A 20,353-nucleotide genomic window follows, 5' to 3' on the forward strand; every position below is an offset into this window, starting at 1 on the left:
AAAACTAGAACTAACACTAGATCTAGAACTAGAAACATTCGGGTTTAGCCGCACGTATCTCAAAGCGGCTAAACCCAACCTAATTGTAGGTTTTGTGTTAGTTCTAGTGATAGTGTTAGTGTAAAACTAGAACTAACACTAGATCTAGAACTAGAAACATTCAGGTTTAGCCCTCTTCTCACGGTTTACTCACGAAAAACCGAAAAGATTGAAATATTGAAAAGATGAAAAAAATTTCGATTCCCACAAAATTGTCATTACGGACCTGTATTTTTCAAAAATGTACAAACGATCCCAAACCTTCATGTATGACTCAAAACCTGTTTATAATACATTTATATCCTTTAATACATCCCATAATATAAATACGGCATTATTAATAAGCAATAATTAATGTGTAAATTTTATTAATTTTAATATTTTTTATTCTCTCTAAACAGCGTTTGTAAGCATTTTCTAGTCATAATAAGCTAAGTTTTGTGCGAGAAAAAATTTTTTTAATGTCATAATTGGTGAAGATTTTGAAGTTGGGGTTGTTTTTCTCCCCAACTTCTACGCCACTGGAAAAAGTCCGGTTTTGAGACGTCCATTTAAACCGTCACTATTTTTTGCACAAAAAAGGTACTATAGGTCATGAGCTCTAAACTTGGCCGTTTTCTAGAAAAATCAACTTTTAAGTTGAAAATCATGGTCAATTTTTTGAAATAGAATTTCATTTTACAATTAAATAAAATTTATGTAAACGTTAAAACAAGTAACAAAAGCAAGCGTTAACTTCGTAATTGCAAAATAAAAAAAATATACAAAAGTTGTCTTTTCAAAATTCTCCAAACCATAAAGGTTACGCGTTTCGCACGTTTCGGCTTTAAATTTTTAATAAAAGCTACCTCCTATCAAAATAACAATTAGTTAGTACCTGCAAAAAGTAAACTTGTATTATAAAATTAAAAATGAATTACAAAAACAGTGAAATGTGCGAAATGCATTACCTTTACGGAATGGCGTCCGGTAATTCGGCAGAAGCAAGGCGGTTGTATCAAGAAAGACATCCTAATCGCCCAGTACCACACCATAACTTGTTTCTACGCATTCACCAACGACTATGGGAAAATGGAAGTTTTAAAAGGAATACTGCTGATAATGGGCGGCCTATGGTAGTTGCAACCCCCCAAGTAGAAGAGGCTGTCCTCAACGAAATTGATGAAAATCCGACCACAAGTACCAGAAAAATTGCTCACAACTTAAACCTATCTCACTCGACTGTTTGGAGAATTTTGAAAAGGCAACTTTTGTATCCCATCCAAAGAGTATAGTCTCCGATTTTTCTGGTGGTTTTTATGATCCTCAGAAACAGTAGCAGCAGTAATTATCACCCCGAAAAAGTACCTGGCCGTGATTTATGATAGGCCCTCCTAGCGTTATTAGTAATTAACTTAATAAACTGTTTTTACATTTTTTTCAAAAATTTTCTAGTATAATGGTACTAAAGTTTTACGTCATCGTAAAGAGAAAAAAATGTCTATCAAATGAGCCTAACGAAAGGGTACATTGCCATTTAAAAAAAATTAAATGTTATTCGTTGCTCATTTGTTTTCGGAAATAAAAACAATTGAATGGTGTCTTATTATGGCAAATCAAATATTAAACAACTTTTGTATAAAATGTTTTTTTGTAAAGTTGATACTTACCAAGATATATACTATATTCCATACATAATGGGCACCCTGTATTGTAAAAACGAAAATTGTTATAAATTTTATGACAGCACGCGAAGGTTAAACTAGAACTGCAATAAATAATGGGGATTGAAGATAAAAAAATATAAGAAAATAAAGTTAAGATGGTAAACCCTTTTTGTGTTCAAGTAAGTTTTGTAAGATTTTTAAAATGATTGACGATTTGACCTGAATTTATAGAAACATTTTTAATTAGAACCGGTAGTCTCCGGAGTGTTACTATTTAATAAGGTCCACGTTCCCTTTAGAGTTTTGCCTTGGTAGCGGCGAGGATTCATCAGCACTTCGCGCAAAAGTTTTAGATTAAAGTTCCCAACGGCGGAGTTCTCCCTAATGCCATTAGTGGCGCCTAACGTTGTAATAATACGTCCGACGGTGCATTACAATTAGTCGCAAGATTGAAAAATCACCACCTAAAAAGATTTACCTCAAAAAACCTTTTAAAAGATAACTTAAAACCCTCAAACAGAATTTCGTTATAGATCTTTTTATAGCCTTAAGTGTAAAAAGTATTAATAAAGGGAGAGAAGAAAACAGTTTTCCAAATGGTCGAGTTCCGGTGGCTTGAAGAAAAAGGTCAATACTGTCCCCACATGATTGGATGTCTTTTATTAACCCCCCGGGGAGAAACGTTCCCGGAAACCGACAGAAACAGCTGGAAGGTGCAGTAGTAAACCCGAAGCTCACGTTTCATCGTACCTCTGTAGATGAACGAATTGCTTTACTATTTAAGTGAGAGAAGTTCATCTTGTTTATGATTCCATTTGAATTTGTTCCAATTACACCACGGTTAATAAGAAAAGTTCTCTACGGAATTATTTCAAGAGAAAAAATCTAAACGACAAGTTCCCTTTCAAAAAAATAAAAAAAGAAATGCTTTAAAAAAATCTTTCATCCCTACTGAAAAACACTCAAGAGAGTTTGTCAACTCGCAGTTCTCGGATTCTCGTGTGCACAAAGCGAGCTAATTTAATGGCCGGCGTTAATGAGTGACCACCGAGTTCACAAAACGGAAAGAGAGCTGTTGACCTCTATTCCAGTTCGATGATTCTTTAGATCTTTTCAGTTTTAATCCTCTCAACCTGTTAATCATATTAATCTCGATTTTTTTTGTCGTAAAGTTATAACAAATATCATACTTAAATCAATTAACCAAATAAAGAGTTTGTTTACGAAAAAAAATACTTATTTGATTTTTTTTGGGGGTGTTTAAGGGGATGAAACTCCCTTAAGCGGGGCGCTTGTTAGCGAAGGCATTTATCAAGTGCCGGAGGCGATTTTTGAGCTCGTTATGGGGCGACGGGCAGCCGTCTGTTCCTTTGTCCCGTTCGGGGAGTGGGCCCACCCCATTTTTACGACGAGTTAAGGGCTCCTCCCGGGGTTGGCGACGAAAGGGCATATTAATCATTTCAAAAAATGGAACGTCTCGCTCCCGCTCCCGGAATTGTTTTACTAATGGGGCAGCGTGTGCGAAAATTGAAATCGGATGATGTCTTGAAAATGAAATGTCTGCATGTTATTGATAAAAGAATAATTTTAAATTATGCCCGTCGTTTCTTGAAACAGTTTATTTTCGCCTCGTTAAAATTCCGTACAAGTTTGTTTTAATGTCTACTTTAAGCGAGTAAATAAGTGATTAAGTCATAAAACGAGCATTTAACGCCCCAAAACCGTAAACTGCTAACGCCGACAATAACGGCCGGACAAGTTATGACCATTTTCAGGCGAGAGACTCTACTATGTTCAACGAGAGAGAGAGAAAGAGAAAGTGGACCGTACACCCATTTAAACCCCAAAGTTTACGGCCGCAGTAGCTTTTAATTGTAACGGTCAGTTATTGTGTGTAAACTCTTGTTGACTTAGCAGCATCATTTCTTTAACTTACAAGTTTACTTATTTATTATTTTTATTTTATATCGTTCAACATCATTTCGATTTATCAATAAGTATGATGAGACTGGTTTGATGACTCCCATCATATTCTTATTCCAGCAACCTTGAACCGTGTTTTCATCATATCAGAAACATAAAAGGCGGTTACTCATTCACAATGAGCAAAATCAAAATAACCTATTATACGGATGACGCATCGGGTTTAGCCATCTTTAAAGACGTGGAGGTAAATCCGAATGCTTCTAGTTGTAGGTCCTAGTGTTGAAACATTCGGGTTTAGCCGCACGTCTTTCAAGACGGCTTAACCCGAATGATTCTAGTTCTTGTGTTAGTTCTAGTGATAGTATAAAACTAGAATTAACACTGCTTTAAAACAAATGAGCTAGAGGACGTTATCTGCAGCGATTACATATTTTTGTGATTTTTGAAGAAAAGTTAAATGGAACGATACTATTTACTTCACAGACCCTTAGTCACCTTAAAATTTGCAAAATTTTAGTGAAAACCGCATCTCGATATCGCCACCCGTTCTCGAGTTATAGAAGAAAATGTTAAAAACTCGAGTGCCATCAATCGGATCCAGCTACCTCATCGAGAAAAACAAATCACATAACCATGGTAACTGTAAACATGTCATTTACTAACGCAGAAGCGTATGATAGAGCGTATGATGATTTATTTTCAATGTTTCGAATACGATGTAACTGCATGGCAAAAATGTGCAATGCGATTACGACAAAGAAAGACATTTTTCTCTAGAAATGTTTTTAAGATTGACTTAGCGATTACGGAAAACTGGCAACGTGTAGCCCATTCAGACATCTCTATGAATTCGTAAATCATATTGGTGCGCAATGTGATCCCACATAATCTGGCAACTCCGAAAACAATTGTCCACAAAGGTTCTCAAGAGAATAATATCTCCACCACGTTGTTTTACATCAGACCTTAACAGATACCGATTATGATAACAGACTGAACTATTACCATTGACTTTTAACTATGATTTGGGCAAATCCAAACCTTTTATCACAAATGCTGCATGAAGCATCTGTTCACAAGCTGATGTAAACTTGCATAATATGCATTCTTGGTTCGAGCAAAACCCACATTGCTTTCACCCCTTTATCTATTGGGTAGACTAAACGACCTGACTTTTCAAGAAAAACCAATAACCAGGGAAAATATGTCAAAACACTAAATACCAGTAGAAACGTGTCCAGGGCCGAGACTTAAGCAGCGCTTTTTTTTTCGTCGAAACTAGATTAAATAAATGCATCGAGGTTTATGGAAGGCATTTCGCACATTAGTGAGTTATTTTTGCCAAAAATTTAAGTTATTCTAAATGTTTTGGTTTATTTTGTTTTATTATCATTGTTGATGTTTCATTGATTCGTTGGCTTTTCAACACGCCTCAAAAGTAGTTTTGAAGCAGTTCTAAGCTTGGATAAAGTGTGAAGGAAGGTTCTAGATAATAAAATTTTTGTTCTCTCTTATTTGTTTCCTAAGGTAACTTGATCCGATTAAGATATACGAATTTTTAACATTTTCTTTTATAATTCGAGAATGGATGGAGATATCGAGATGCGGTTTTCACTAATATTTAGCAAATTTTATGGTGATTAATGGTCTGTGAAGTAAATAGTACCGTTCCATTTAACTTTTTTTCAAAAATCACAAAAATATGTAACCGCTGCAGATAACGGCCTCTAGCTTATTTGTTTTAAACCAAGCGGTCTTACTGAAAGTATCTTTTAAAAGAGCATGAAATGCTCTTTCAAACAACACCAAAAATATTCAAATCGGTTGAATGGTCCAGGAGATATTAAAATGTAAACATATGAAAAGGCATTGGCCTCCCCCTCCCTTATTATGACAGATATGAGAAATATCGCAAAACAAAAGCAATGCGGTATTATCCAAGCTACTAAATGATGTTGTCAACGTTATAGCTCATCGTCTAACTTTCTGAGATAGCCCAGGCAGTTACGCCCCCTAGCGGCCGAATTATGAACTTCAAACTAATTTCCAGCTATTTCTCTTGCCTACTTTGCTTATAAGGATTTTTTCCCAAACCTCTAGGCCTTACCGTTGTTGAGATACAGCCGCTCCGTACGCTTAAAGGGACACCCTGTACATTCGGGTTTAGCCGTGCGTCGCTTAAGACGGCCGAACACTCAATACAAATGCATAGTGTCTTTTTACTTTGTGCTTCATGATACACATAAAAATATGGTTTTCCAAATTTGTCTGAATATACACAGAAATTAAACATCCAGAATTGTCTTAAGTAGAACGCATTGCCAGTAGGGACTTTAGGCAACTATAGGATCATTTCTCGCCAAAATCTGCTTCATTTTTAGATCATCATAAAAACTTGGCATTTATTGAAGTGCAACTTTTTTTCAGTTTCTAGCTCATTCTTCTGATCGTCGGTTAACTCTTTATTTTTAATCTTATTTTCTAATATATCAAAAGTTTGACACGTGTCACTTCTAGGGTGGCTAAAAGAATAGTTTTTGAAGTTTGATTTAAAATATCTATAAAATAAATCGTAAGGGACCACAAGCTTAATACTCAAGGTGGTTTGTTCGTTTTTTTGTTTAGTTTTCATGTCATTTTACACGGCAGATTCATATGTCTTCAAGTATAACTCATACATGAGCCGCCTTGTTGTTGCTATAATTCAAAGGTGAAGACAGCTCCGTTTAACATTGCCCTACCAGGGTTCCATTCGGTTGGTGCCTCGTTGTTGCACCAACTGATAGCTACTATTTTATTGGATGCAACAGTGTATTTAACTCAATTTTGACAAAAAATGTGTGCTTTGTTATCGTTCTGCAATTTGTTGAATAACTTATGTCTTCTTCTTCTCCTCCTATGGCGCTGCAATCCGCTATCTCTCTCCTCTCTCTTCCAATTCCTGCATCCTAGCACTTATTTTGCGTACACATCGACTGTGTAATCCCATCTTCTCCGTGGTCTCCATTTATTATTTTCCTGCATTGGAAACAGAATGTGGTCTTATACAGGCTGGTCCATTTAACGTGAGACAAGGGATTATCTCAAAAACGATTCATTTTACATAAAACTGAACCAAATGAAAGTTGTTCTGTGCGAAGGGGGAAACCATAAACATGTAGCCTCAACTAACACACCATATTATTTTATTTGGAAAGAGGGAATAGCTGGACATGGGGCTCAAGAGGTCGGATCTTGTATTAGAAAGTTTGTTGATACATTTTTGACGCAAGAAACCGAAAACTTAATTCTATGGTCTGACTCGTGCGGAGGCTAAAATAGAAATATTAAAATCGTATTACTTTTAAAAGCTGTTCTAGAATCGCACACTTCATTTAAAACTATCTACTTGAAATACCTGATGCCTGGCCACAGCTTCTTACCGAATGATACGGACTTTGGAGAGATTGAAAGAAAACTAAAGTACCAATTACGTGTTTACACTCTAGATCAGTTTTAAAATATCATTGAACTTTGTTCGTCAAAGAGTAAATTTGTTGGGGTTGAAATGACAAAGGATGACTTCGTCGGAACTTCAAGAATAGAGCAATTTATAACCAACCGAAAAATAGATAGTAATAGAGAGCACGTTAATTGGCTTCAAGCTAGGGTAATAAAATTTAGTAAAGAAACACCTTTCTCAATTTTTATGAAGTATAGCCAGAAAGATGATGAAGATTATAAAGAAATTAACATAAGGAAACTAACCAAAGGCAGGCCAATCAGTGTAGAGCCTTATTTTGCATCAAAACTTTTTCAATTGTATCCCAACGGAAAAGAAATTTCCAATAAAAAGCTGGCTGACATTAAAAGTTTGATGCCTCTGATCCCAAATGATGTCAAGTATTTTTATAGAAACATGAATGGTGCCGATTTTGAAGACGATGTAGACGCATTTGGTCAAAACATTGATTTTATACCTGAGACAAATGATTAATTTGTTAATTATTATGTTATTATTTATTGTACATTGTTGGAAATAATTCACGAGCACACCCTGTATAATCTGAACGCGTGTGTCTAGCGCAATAAAATTTGGTATGGAAGTAATACTAAAGTAGTGTAACTTACTTTTACATGGAGAGCGGCACAACTCTGCTGGGAGGAGAAACATCAAGAGCGAGAGTATCCCCCGTGAGCTTCGCGTACCATCGCTACACGACGTGGCATGGAGTCAATAAGTCGCTGTATTGTAGCGAGAGGGATGGCCAACCATGCCACCTCAACTCGTCTCCATAGCTCCTCAACGTTAGCCGAGGAAGCCGGATAACGTAGAAGTCTCCGACCAGTCATTTCCCAAACATGTTTGATCGGATTCAGATGCGGAAACCGAGCTAGCCATGGAAGCATTCGTATACGGTGCTCTTCCACAAAGGTCTGTACAACACGCCCGATGTGCTGTCGTACGTTGTCGTGCATGTATAGCAGACCTGGGAGCCGCCGAACGTAGGGAAGCACAACGGACCGTAGCACCTCATCTACGTATCGTTGACCCGTCATGGTCTGCTATACACGCAGCAGACGTGTACGTCCACCATGTGTAATAGCACCCCAAACTATAATGCTCGGTTGTCGGTGGATAGAGCATTCTTGCACGCACTGCTCGAGTAGACGATCACCACGTCTCCGACGAACTAAAATTCGCGCATCACCGATGCTCAATTCGAATCTTGATTCGTCGGAAAACAAAATGTCCCACTACTCGGCAACCCACTAATGCCTAGCGTTGACCCATTCGTGACGTATGCTGCGGTGCTCGGATGTTACTGGAATCCGCTGTTTCGCACGACGCACGCGCAGTCCACTATCTACCAAACGCCGCCGTACAGTTCGCGTAGTGAGTGCACCTTCCCCTGCCGGTGGCCAAACAGCTCCAAGTTGCCTTGAGGAGGACTCACACAACGGTAAAGCGCTGAGCACAAGAGCGCGATCCTCGTGTGCTGGAGTCACGCAGGGCCCTCCCGTCCGCGGCTGTAGGTACCTACGTCCTACCTCAGACCATTCTCGCCATACCCGTTGCACTGCCGATAACGACCGGTCGAGACGACGCGCAATTTCACGGAACGATACACCCTCAATGTGCATACCCTCAAACATTCCTCGCTTAAGTAACGCGATCGCCCATCCATTGCGCACGGAGTACGATAACAATGTGGTTCCTCACACCACACTAAAAACGACCGGTATTTTCCATCCACTTCGGTCTCCATAGCGACGGAATGTTCCACTTGGAAGAGCGACTCAGCAACAATGCCGCGACGGAACAACTCGAAACTCGATGAATAAACTCGTCTACAGTAAACCTTTGTGCTCCGCAAATATCATGGATTTATCTTCACGCGTTCAGATTATATAGGGTGTGCTCGTGAATTATGTCCAACAGTGTATTAATAAATTGAAACACTTTCCTATACATTTTTTATTATTATAATATACAAAATCAAGTAGTATTTATTGTATGAGAACAGATCCATGCAATATTTTTGCATTACGCATAAAGATCCAAACGCCATACAAACGATGTATGTAGATCCATGTAAAAAATTCTATTTAATCAAAAGAGAACCAAGCGCCATTCTCGTCAAAAAATCAAATCAAAAAAAATTAAATCGGTGAAAAACTTACTGGAATGCTTTAGGAATCTATTCCATGTTATAAAATGTAAAGGCTGATCCGTTTCATCCACAAAATTATTTTTCAGCATTATAAAACTTTAATCACCATTTGCTCAAAACTATAATTTGGCGATTGGTACCTTTTAGATAAGCGCTATCCATATGACGATAACATTTTTTGACCTTGACCTTATTTTCAAGATCATATCAAGGTCACGACTAATTTTTTAAATGGCACCTTTGTTGTTGATTGCAAAATATTAATCTATGAATAAAAGTAAAATAATTAAAAAATTACCGAGTAGTTTTGCCAGTACGACGGCGAAACATCTTTTGTAGACAAAATCTAAATAATTTTTTTATTCAAATAGTTTTAAATACTGTTTATTCATAAAAAATGATTAAACTATACTATTAACCAACAAGTATAAAATTTATAATAAAAGTTCAAATATTTCCCCACCCACTTCATTACATTTATTAAGAACAGAACAACTTTCATTTGGTTTATTTTTATGTAAAACGAACCGATTTTGAGATAATCGCTTATCTCACGTTAAATGGACCAATTTCTTTTTTAATCATTTAAATATAATATACCTCCCCTAACTAAACAAGTTTAGATACATCAATATACACTAATCCCAATTGGACGAGGAACTAGACAAACAATTTGCATTCAGCTCTCGACTATCTAGACACACGTCACGTCGAATAATTTACACGTACTACTCCTATCTTGTGCATAATTAAAGAAAATGATCCAATTTACAATATAAATAATTCTATTTCTGAATGGAGGTGATATATATAATCATGATATACATTCCAATAAACTGAAATAGTATTTTACCCTGAATATTACTGTATTTGAAATTACTGTTAATGTAAACGAGTAAAGAAGTCTGATGTCAGGACAATCATTGTGGTTAGATTTGCATAGACACCCTTTCCTTAACATGTTTCAATTTCATGTAATCATCGCATACATTTCTCTCTCGCATATTAAATTAAACTTCAAACGACAAAAAACGTTTTCCTTATCAGAACCTAACCACCCAGAATTCATTGGCGAAATGAAAATTAAAGTAGTTATAGCAATACGTAATTACTCTACATATGAAGCAAATTTATTCACGAACGCAATTTCAGTTAGCCAATAATAATAGAAGTAAACACCATTACAATTTCATTACAAACACCTCAATTCATATGTCATTAATTAATTATTTAGACACGTTTAAAAACACACAGGAAAATTTTATGGGCAATACTCTTGTTTATATCATCATCTAAAACAGTTACGAATTATATGAGAGATTAATTAAAAATAGGAGTTATATTTTATGAATTTATCAATCTTCAGTAACTAATCTCTGCCAGAAGTAACCAGAAGTAACCAGAAGTGTCCAGTCATCTATAAAGAGAATCTAGTCTTCTCCCAGTAATATCTAATCTTCCACAAGGAGGATTAAGTCTCATATTGGCAATAATTAGTCGTTTGCAAATAACATCTGGGCCTTCAGCCAACCATAGCAATATTTCCATTAGCAGTATTTAATCTCAGCCAGAAGTGTCAAGTCATCTATAAAGAGAATGTAGACTTATCCCAGCAGTACCTAGTCTTCTCTAAGAATCTAGTTTCTTATTGGCAGAATAAATAACATCTAACCTTCACCTAGCAAAATCCAGTTTTCCGTTAGCAGTCTAATCACATATAAGGATGTAGTCTCCTATTAGCACTATCCATTCTTCTATAACAAAAATCATTTCTTAGCAATATCTGGTGATCTCTTAATAAAATTTAGTCTTCACCTTAGTGCAATATGAACAATATGTAATTTGATCACTCAGAGACATTGAGAGGCTATTTGATCACATGGACAAATATATTACATTTAAAAATAAGAATAAAGTGTTGGGAAATACAAGTTACGTTTTAAACCAAATTTATTACTTATTTAAAATAAAAAAGATTCATATAAACGAATTTAATTTAGGTGAATTAACAAACCAACCCTTCGGGCAAGAAAATAATCTCGCCCTTGCGCCTTGATGCAAATTACCGGGGCTAATGACATTTTCTTTGGAGGCAGCTGCAAGCGGATTGAGTTACCCCGGTCTACCTGCGCTCATATTAAATTCATAATCCTATTTAGCCGAGGATGCGGAAGTCTTTTTGTTTCTCTCCGCCATCTCTCCAAATACCTCTTTCGTTTTCTTCAATCCCAAGGACCTTTTTGTCTTGTAAATTATCACCTCAAATAGTAAAAAGTAACAAACAGAAAAATTGTTCGATACGTTTTGAAATTTAAGATTTTCTATTTCGATTTTCCTTTATTGGGTTAAAAGATAAATAGATCTTGGACTACGACGACAATCGATTCATCATTATCTGTCTTCGGAGACTTTAACCGTGGATAGATCCTAATTGATTGAACGGCCCCCAAAGCAAACCTCAAGAAATCTTGTTTTTACCCTAAGAAAGACGAGACGTCGGGGATAATTCCATCGTTAACGGTTTACACACGATGTCCACGACAGTAAATAAACAATGGTTCAGGAAATAAACGAAAAACTACACGATAAAAGTAAACAAAAAACATCTTGAGTCTATTGTTAAGGTGTCAGTTGTGGTGAAAACTAACATAATAGAAAAGAAAACCATATTAAATATTTATTCGCCATAAATAATAAATTTGATTTTCACTTTTCTTTGATTACAGAAAATCCAAAATTCAGCGAACCCATCTTCAATGTAACAGTTCCTGTAGGTCGTGAAGCGATTTTAAAATGTTTAGTGGAAGATTTAGGAGCATACAAAGTGAGTAAATTATTTTTTCCAAAATGATTAATTTGCAATCGTTCTAGACATCTGACCGTAGTGGTTTGCATTCATCGTGTTTGAACTTGTGGCTAAACTTGCGGGGTACTTTAACGCTTACCCGATCAATCTCGACCCTTTCGGTTTGAATTTATTGGGGTCTCGAGTCGAGGGACTCGGGAATGATTCAATTCGATGGTCGCAATACCCAAATAAACTCTCAGGTTGAGAGATCGTTACACAAATTTTGATGATTATTTAGTACTCATAGAGAACATTTTTAACAAAATAATAAGTAAACGTGTCGTATAAATAGTAAAATAAGCCTTGAAAAAGCTAACAAATAGTATGATAAAATTTTATCTCCAATTTCGCGAACGCTCTCCTTATAAATCCCGGACGCATTAGCCGTTAAAAACGCGCGGACCATGAGGCTTTGAGCCAAGCAGTTTTCCCCCCATTTCCCTTACACCCACGTTTTATCCCCCGCTTTTCCACTCCCCTCGCTATTAAGTTGCAAGCCTGATTTTGCCCCACTTTTCGTAGTCGCCTCGTAACAAGCCCAGTTTGTTTCTTTTAAGTTTTCGCCCGAAACTCAGTATTGGAAATAAAAAAAAGTGTGCAAAAAATAATTTTAAAACGAAGAAAATTTATAGGACACCACCTCGTTTCAAAAACGACGAAAAGAATTCGAAGAGGGGTGTTTTAAAAACATCCCCCTTCGGAAGGCGATTAAAGTTAAAAGCACCAATCTTTTTTATTTCTTTTTTATAGGTTGCCTGGCTTCGTGTCGACACTCAAACAATTTTAACCATTCACAGTCATGTAATAACGAAGAATCATCGGATTGGAGTTACTCATAGCGAACGTAAAACTTGGTATCTCCATATTAGGGAGGTTAGAGAGTCGGATAAGGGATGGTATATGTGCCAAATTAATACGGATCCTATGAAAAGTCAAGTTGGATATTTAGAAGTCGTAGGTAAGAAATAAACGTAATAACTTTCCAGAAAACTGTTATATCGCTTTCTTTTCTTCTATTCTTCGTTCGTGTCCATTCTACCTATACCAGTGGATGGAAACTCGTTACCTGCCGTGTTTAGAGGTTACACCCTGGTACGGGCTCTTATTCGCTCGAATTCCATAGCGGAGAAAGCAAACAAGACCCTATTGTGCGTCGAAATTATTGCTCTCGTTTCGCGACACGACGACCAACATCGCGACGGTTTCTTATCAAAAAGGGCGAAATTACGAAAGCTCCAGATATGTAACGCTATTCATTCACGCATATACCCGTTCTTTACGAGTTACTTCTCTCTTTAAGTATTGTTTTTATTAGTACAAACAAAATCATATTTCATATTCTTGAAAACCGCAATAATATTCTGGAAATCTTCTAGAAATCGCTCGATATACTTGAAAAGTCTTATAAGTAATTTAGAAATCCTCTGAATTCATAGAACACCTATTGCAAGTCTTCTAAAAATGCCTAGAAATCCTAGAAATTTATCTGGATTTTTGAAATTCATGAAGATAATGTTAACGGCCTCCTTCAGTTTACCTCTCCATTCCTTTCATCTAAAGCTGAAGTCTTCCACCACAGCGTTTTCTCATGTTTTCCTTGGTAGCGCTAGCATTGGTATCCAGAAAGAGGGGTTAAGAGCGGCTACTAAATGATTTTTCTATATACAGGGTTAGGATAAAAGAATCATCGGGATTGACAAGGCCATAGTTCGGAAAGTATGACAGATGGAATAGTAAATGACATGTCTATAGATAGTGACAACCTGTAAGTTTGTCTAATAATAAGCATTTTATTGTTTTTCATATTTACAATTTTCCCCTTAATACATTCTGATATATATTATAAATATATTATTTTCACCCTCTACCCTCTTCCTCCATTTCCATACCCTCGGCTCCTCGGCCCAATCATCCCCTCATCCATCCCTTTGTCTCCTCACCCCCACAACCATTCTTATCCATCGTTTCCCCTCTCCCCCCTCTTCTAAGATCTGCCCTCGTTCCAACTCCTCCTCCCTCAACTCACTGCACCCATTCAACATATGTTCCAACGTTTCCCATTCCTCCCTGCATAGCCTACACCACCTCTCCTCATCGGCCATCCAGTATCTGTTAGCTCTCTCCTCGTTTCCACAACGGAACCTAGCCACCAACTTCTTCCCTTCCTCATCTCCTTCCAATAACAAGTATCTAGGCAGCCCCTCCGTAATTATGTCCCTGTACCTTTCATTATACCTCCCCTCTTTTATTTGTGTTCTTCTTTCCTGTCTCTGCACATCTCGGTCCCAATCTCTCAACTCCCCCCACATCTCCCTACACACCCTTCGTCTACTATTTATCTCAGTTACCGAGTAGCCCGCTCGTCTATAATAGTTGTCTCTGTCTCCTTTCCCATATCTGATCTTTCCCTCTCTAATTTCCCTCCAACACTCCCCCAAGATCCCGCAGTTTGGCCTCCCTTCTATTCTGTCTCCATATTTCACTGCTCTCCTGCCCGCCTCCACTCTGACCTTATCCACCTTTACCTCTTCCCTCACTATATACCCCGGTGTTTCTCTCGCCACCCCAAGCACCCATCTCCAGTATCTAGCTTGCACGTCCTCCAGCATTGCCTGCTCTCTCCATCCCCATACCTCTGCTCCATACATCATCACACTGCTAACCAGACCTTCAAACATAATCTTCCTCGCTGCCACATTCCTTCCAAAGACTCTCTTCCCCCAACCCCATACTTGTCCCATCACCTTATTCGCCTTTTTTGCCATAGCTATTACATGCGACCCCTCCCTGTTGTCCTCCCTGAACACATACCCCAAGTAAGTATACTCCCTAACCTCCTCGATCTCTTTTCCCTCCCATCTCCAGTTTTCTGTTCTTTTTCTCCCCCCCTTACAAAACTTCATCATCCTTGTCTTCCCCACATTCACTTCCAACCCCTTCCCCCTAAAATATCTTTCCAATGTCTTTATCATATCTTTCATCTCCGCCGCTTCTCTCGTAAGTTTGTCTTGCGCATGCCCAAGTCTGCAGTTGTCAAAATGGTGATTATGCAACAGATAGCGGTTTATGATTTGCATGCAACATGCATTCCGAAGGGAATACCAAACTAATCCTCGAATTCATCAGAGCAATCTACAATGGTATCGACAATTTAAGACCTCAGGTCTAGTTGAAAAACGTAAAAGCACCGGAAGACCACGAGTACCTGATGCAACATTGAATGCGGTTAGACAATGTTTCGTGCGTTTGCCACGCCACAAAATTTCACCAGTAAAGCAAGTCGTGAAGTTGGTATTCCGCAGAAAACTATGTGGAAAATTTGGCGGAAGCAAAAAATGAATGTTTTCTGTGCTGTATCCAGCACAAAAGTGTATGGACTGTTTTTCTTTCATGAAAAAACAGGGACCGGTTTTGGCAAACGACGGATGATTCCAACAACTTTATACCAACAAGATGGAGCTCCTCCTTATTGGCATAATGAGGTCCGTGAGTACCTAAACGAGGAACCGTTGAATAGGCAATTTGGAATTGTTTGCGAGATAAGATTTTCGTACCAGCAGTACCTACAGCACTAGTTAACTTCAGAAGATGCATTACTGATGCTGTTAACAGTATCGACCGAGACACATTGCAGTGTGTATGAGCTGAACTTGACTATCGATAGATAGAACATTTGTAATGTGCTAAAACTTGAGTATTTTCTCTATTTATAAACATATCATTTACTATTCTATCTGTAATACTAACTGAAATATAGCATCGTCAAACCTGATGATTCTTTTTTACTAACCCTATATTATGTTACAGCTTTTGAGTACAGCCTTTATACTAGGAAGATGTCTTATGAGTTTCCGTCTTTTTGTTTTCATTATTACCTGCAATCGCCGTCTTAAGTGAAACTTTTCGCCCTGCCTCGCTGTTATTACTTCAAGTTTCCAAGAAAACAAATTATCATTTTCGTTTAGACATTCGTTTATTTATTAATGACCCCCTCATATTCTTGACACTGTTATAACTTATGTATTACTCCTAAAACTATTTTGTTAGCATTATAGAGGAAATAAGAAACCTATAAAAGGAATAATGGTAACAATTCATTAAGAGAGTAACGGTTAAAAATGAATCTTTTAAACCTTTTAAATCATGATTTTACGACGTTGCCTTTAACGAAAAGGCTATAATCACAAATTGATTGACATCGGACTGTAATATCCAAGGCGATTGTTTGGAATCGATCAATACCAAGACTACCACCTTAGCTTCCCTTTTAATGAATGGGTCTAACAAACGATATTTGCCCTCATTCGATAACGGGGTGCACTTTAGATCATTGTAAAGTATCGGTAACAATTTACTAAATAGGACCGGTTTAAACTAGAAGGAGCCTATTAAGATGTGTACCGGTAGCTAATTCCGAACTGTTTTGCATGCATTTACATAGTATTAGGGTGGGTCGGTTTTGGACTCGAGTAATATGTGAACCATACATCGCGCTCAGTTTTGCTATTAAGACGACATCGTCGTCATCCTGCATATATTATTCCCGAGGCGACGCCTGTACGTAATGACAACACAGCGCGGCACTTAACTCGAGTAGTTTAAGTTATCGTGGCTTCTCGACGAACAGGTAATTTGTCGCATCGTACCACGGTGTAATATGGTACCTAAGTGGGCAAAAACCGGAGAGTTTGAGTCTAATTAAACCTCCAAAAACTATTCAGACGCTCAATAACGAATGGATAGCTTCTAAAGTAAAGACTGGCCACAAACTAACATCGAGAAAGTTTCTTGGATAAATTTAGTTTTAGTTTCCGTTCTATCCACATTTTTGTAATTCCATTTTTTTTTTTTTATTTGGGTAGATTGATTGTTTTGAAGTGATGGATCAGTAAAAAAATGATTTGTTTTGTAATTTTTTGTTATCGTACATAGGAGAGGATTTGATTTTTTAGTTTTTAATTTAAACAATTTCATTTTGGTGCAGCGATTTGTCCGATGTGTAATGGGCGTAAACAATATGTTTTTAACGTGTTTTATTTTCGTTTTGATAATAATTGGAATGAAGTAAATACAAATATATTCGATATACGCGAGTGAAAATCTTAAAATAATTTCAAACATGACTTGTATGTTCCATATTGTTACGATTTTTTTTTTCTAAAAGCATTTCGTTGACTTTGAAAGGGCGTCGACGAGACCATCTTACTTCCCACCTTGCATCATCGCTGCTCGGCTTATTCGATAAAAATTTCGTAGTTCAAAAGGAATCGCGAGCGAAGATGCACTTCCGTTTTCGGTGTTCGAAGGAAGGACGCGAGCATAAGCCTTATACAAATTCTGAACAAGTATGTGTAGAGATTGTATCGGGAGTCCCTTCGAACAGTAAAAAGTTGGAAACAGAGAGAAACGCATATACGTACGTAGATATTTCGGACGCGAAAATAAAGTCACGCCGGCGGTTATTTTATTTGGAAGAAACGCGCTGTTTTCAATAGATGTTATCGTACGTTTTCCTGTGCGCACAAAAGCGCGTTATGTCACGGGCTGCTTTTGTGCTCTGCGCCAGCGGAAAATTTTAAATTAGTCGCCTGTAGGGTTTACTGTCCTGGGAATAATTGAAATATCTTTTCCTTTGCTCTATTTCGCCCTGGCGGATGGCAAACGGCGCAACGGAGATACTGTCACAAGCAAATATTCGAGCACGGCGTCGACCAACAAATTGTAATTAAAGGGAAATGCTAAATTGTAAATATTTCAATCTAAAATTTATCATTTATTCATAATCAAATTTAAAAGTTTGCACATACTTTGTTTATACATCAAATTGAAAAACGATTTCTTTTAAAATTGTTCTCAACAATTTCTTTAAAGTGCCCACTTTTCAATTAAAAAATCTGCTAAAAAATCTAAACTATTAAATCTTTTATTTAATGAATTTTTATAATCTTCTAGACTATAATGCTCTATATGTATCTGTAATGTATCTGTAAAAAATTGATTGGGGTCATATTGACCCCACTTCTTGTACCTTTTTTTCTTAGGAAAATTGTTTAAATACTTTGAATTTGGAGCCGTCTTTAGCTTTTATTTACACAAAGGGGAAGTACCTATCTATACATTACTACTTGTGTGAATCCCCGGCCTTCCTACTTTGCTACATTCAACTGTATAGCTTCATCACAGAGCCACAGAGGTTCATCAGTTTGTTGTAAAACGCGAACCTGTACGGTAGTTCCTAACTTTGTCGTATCAATACGGAAGTTGTTTCAAAAGTCAAAATGAGTCACAGAAGGCTATCCGACGATGAATGGTTAAAACTATTAGAAGATGAAAATTTTCCACCGACGGATTTTAATTGTCAAGAATTTAGTGAAGATGAAGATGAAAGTGACGAGGAAAACTCAACTTTTAGTGAACATGATTCTAACTCTGAAAATGATCTAAGTGACGGTGACGACAACCTGGAAAACGAAGTAGAAAATAATCATTTATTTATGGGGAAAGACGGTAAAACTAAATGGAATAGTTTTCCAAAGCCAACATCACGCACAAGGGCAAAGAATACAGTTTTACAACTGCCTGGTCCAAAGAGAGCTGCTAAATCGGTAGTGAAGCCTCAAGATACATTTTCATTGTTTTTTGATGGTGACATGGTGGATAAGATAGTCAAGTATACTAATATAAAAATTGAAAGTGTTCTAGAAAATCGTGTAAATTTATATAGCTATGAAAGAAGAACAAACCGAGAAGAAATAAATGCAGTGTTCGGTTTACTCTTTATTTGCGGAGTTATGAGATCGTCTCATCTGCAACTCCATGATCTATGGAATACATCATACGAGCCAGCCATTTGTCATGCAGCCATGAGTGAAAGGTGTTTCAAATTTTTGTTGGGCAACTTTCGATTTGATGATATTACAACCAGAAACATACGTAAGCAAGGTAATAAGTTGGCAGCAATAGTCGATCTATGGGAAGCATTTATTGTTAATTGTCAGAAACACTACATTATGAGTGAATACGTTACCATAGACGAAATATTATGTCCTTTTCGCGGACGTTGCTGTTTTGTGCAATATTTGCCGAATAAACCTGCCAAGTACGGTATAAAAATTGTGCCCGAACATTCTACTTTTATTCTGGAAAAATTTATGCCGGCAAAGAACATAAAAAACGCGCAAAAAACCTAGCGCATGATGTAGTCATGAATCTTACCGTTCCAATTCACAATACTGCAAGAAATATCACAACGGATAACTGGTATACATCTATACCCTTAGGAAAAAGTTTGTTGCAAAAAAAATTAACACTGGTTGGTACTTTGAAAAAAAATAAGGTCGAAATTCCCAAAGAGTTCCAAGCAAACAAACAACGAGCTGTTTATTCTACGTTAGAAGGTTTTTCAGAACTGGGGAAAATGGTGTCGTATGTTCCCAAGAAAGGCAAGTGTGTGATCATTTTTAGTACAATGCATGATGACAGAAGCAAACTGGAAGCTGAAAATAAAAACAAGCCTGAAGAAATCGAATTCTATAATAAATCAAAGGGAGGCATAGATACATTAGATAAATTGTGTGCCACGTACACGACTCAAAGAGGGTCACGACGCTGGCCTATGGTAATTTTCTATTTTATGTTGAATGCTTGCACAATAAATGGTCAAGTAATCTTCAGAGATGTTAAACCTGATTATTTCAGAGATAGTTCACATTCTAGACGATTATTTATACGTGAAATAGGTGAAGGTTTGGTGAGAGCGCAACTTCAGATAAGGTCCGGTATACCAAATTTGCAACCTTTGGTGAAGTTAAGTCTTGCGCGCTGTGGATTTGAAGTTCCCCCTAGACAAGAACAAAACCTTGATCAACCAGGACCACCAGCAAAACGCAAAAGATGTGCCTTATGTTCACGGCAAGATGATAAAAAAACGAACCTTTATTGTTCTAAGTGTAAAACTGCAATATGTAAAAATCATTCTTATATTATATGTTCTAATTGTCATAAATAAAATATTTTTTATCTATAATGTAAAATAGACCTTAAACATTGTTCTTATAATTTGGTTTTCTCAAATAAAGTTAGTTCCTAAATAATAACAACATTCTTTACATGGGGTCATATAGACCCCGTTGTGCACTCCGTGTGACTCAAAAAGACTGTGCACTTAATTAAGACGTGCGGCTAAACCCGAATGATTCTAGTTTTAGGTCTTGTGTTAGTTCTAGTACTGTAAAACTAGA

The 20,353-nt window shown here is 37.0% G+C and overlaps 1 protein-coding gene across 1 annotated transcript in view; it reads left to right on the forward strand.

Moving 5' to 3' along the window:
• The window catches only part of LOC111417138 (neurotrimin-like), a 75,994-nt gene that overhangs the window by 26,759 nt on the left and 28,882 nt on the right, over positions 1-20,353 (forward strand). Inside the window, exons 2-3 of the mRNA XM_023049329.2 lie at positions 11,992-12,089; positions 12,864-13,071. Coding sequence (XP_022905097.1) covers positions 11,992-12,089; positions 12,864-13,071 — 306 coding nt within the window. The remainder of the gene's footprint in view (positions 1-11,991; positions 12,090-12,863; positions 13,072-20,353) is intronic.

This window comes from Onthophagus taurus, chromosome 3 (genome assembly GCF_036711975.1).
Source record: "Onthophagus taurus isolate NC chromosome 3, IU_Otau_3.0, whole genome shotgun sequence".
NCBI lineage: Eukaryota > Metazoa > Arthropoda > Insecta > Coleoptera > Scarabaeidae > Onthophagus > Onthophagus taurus.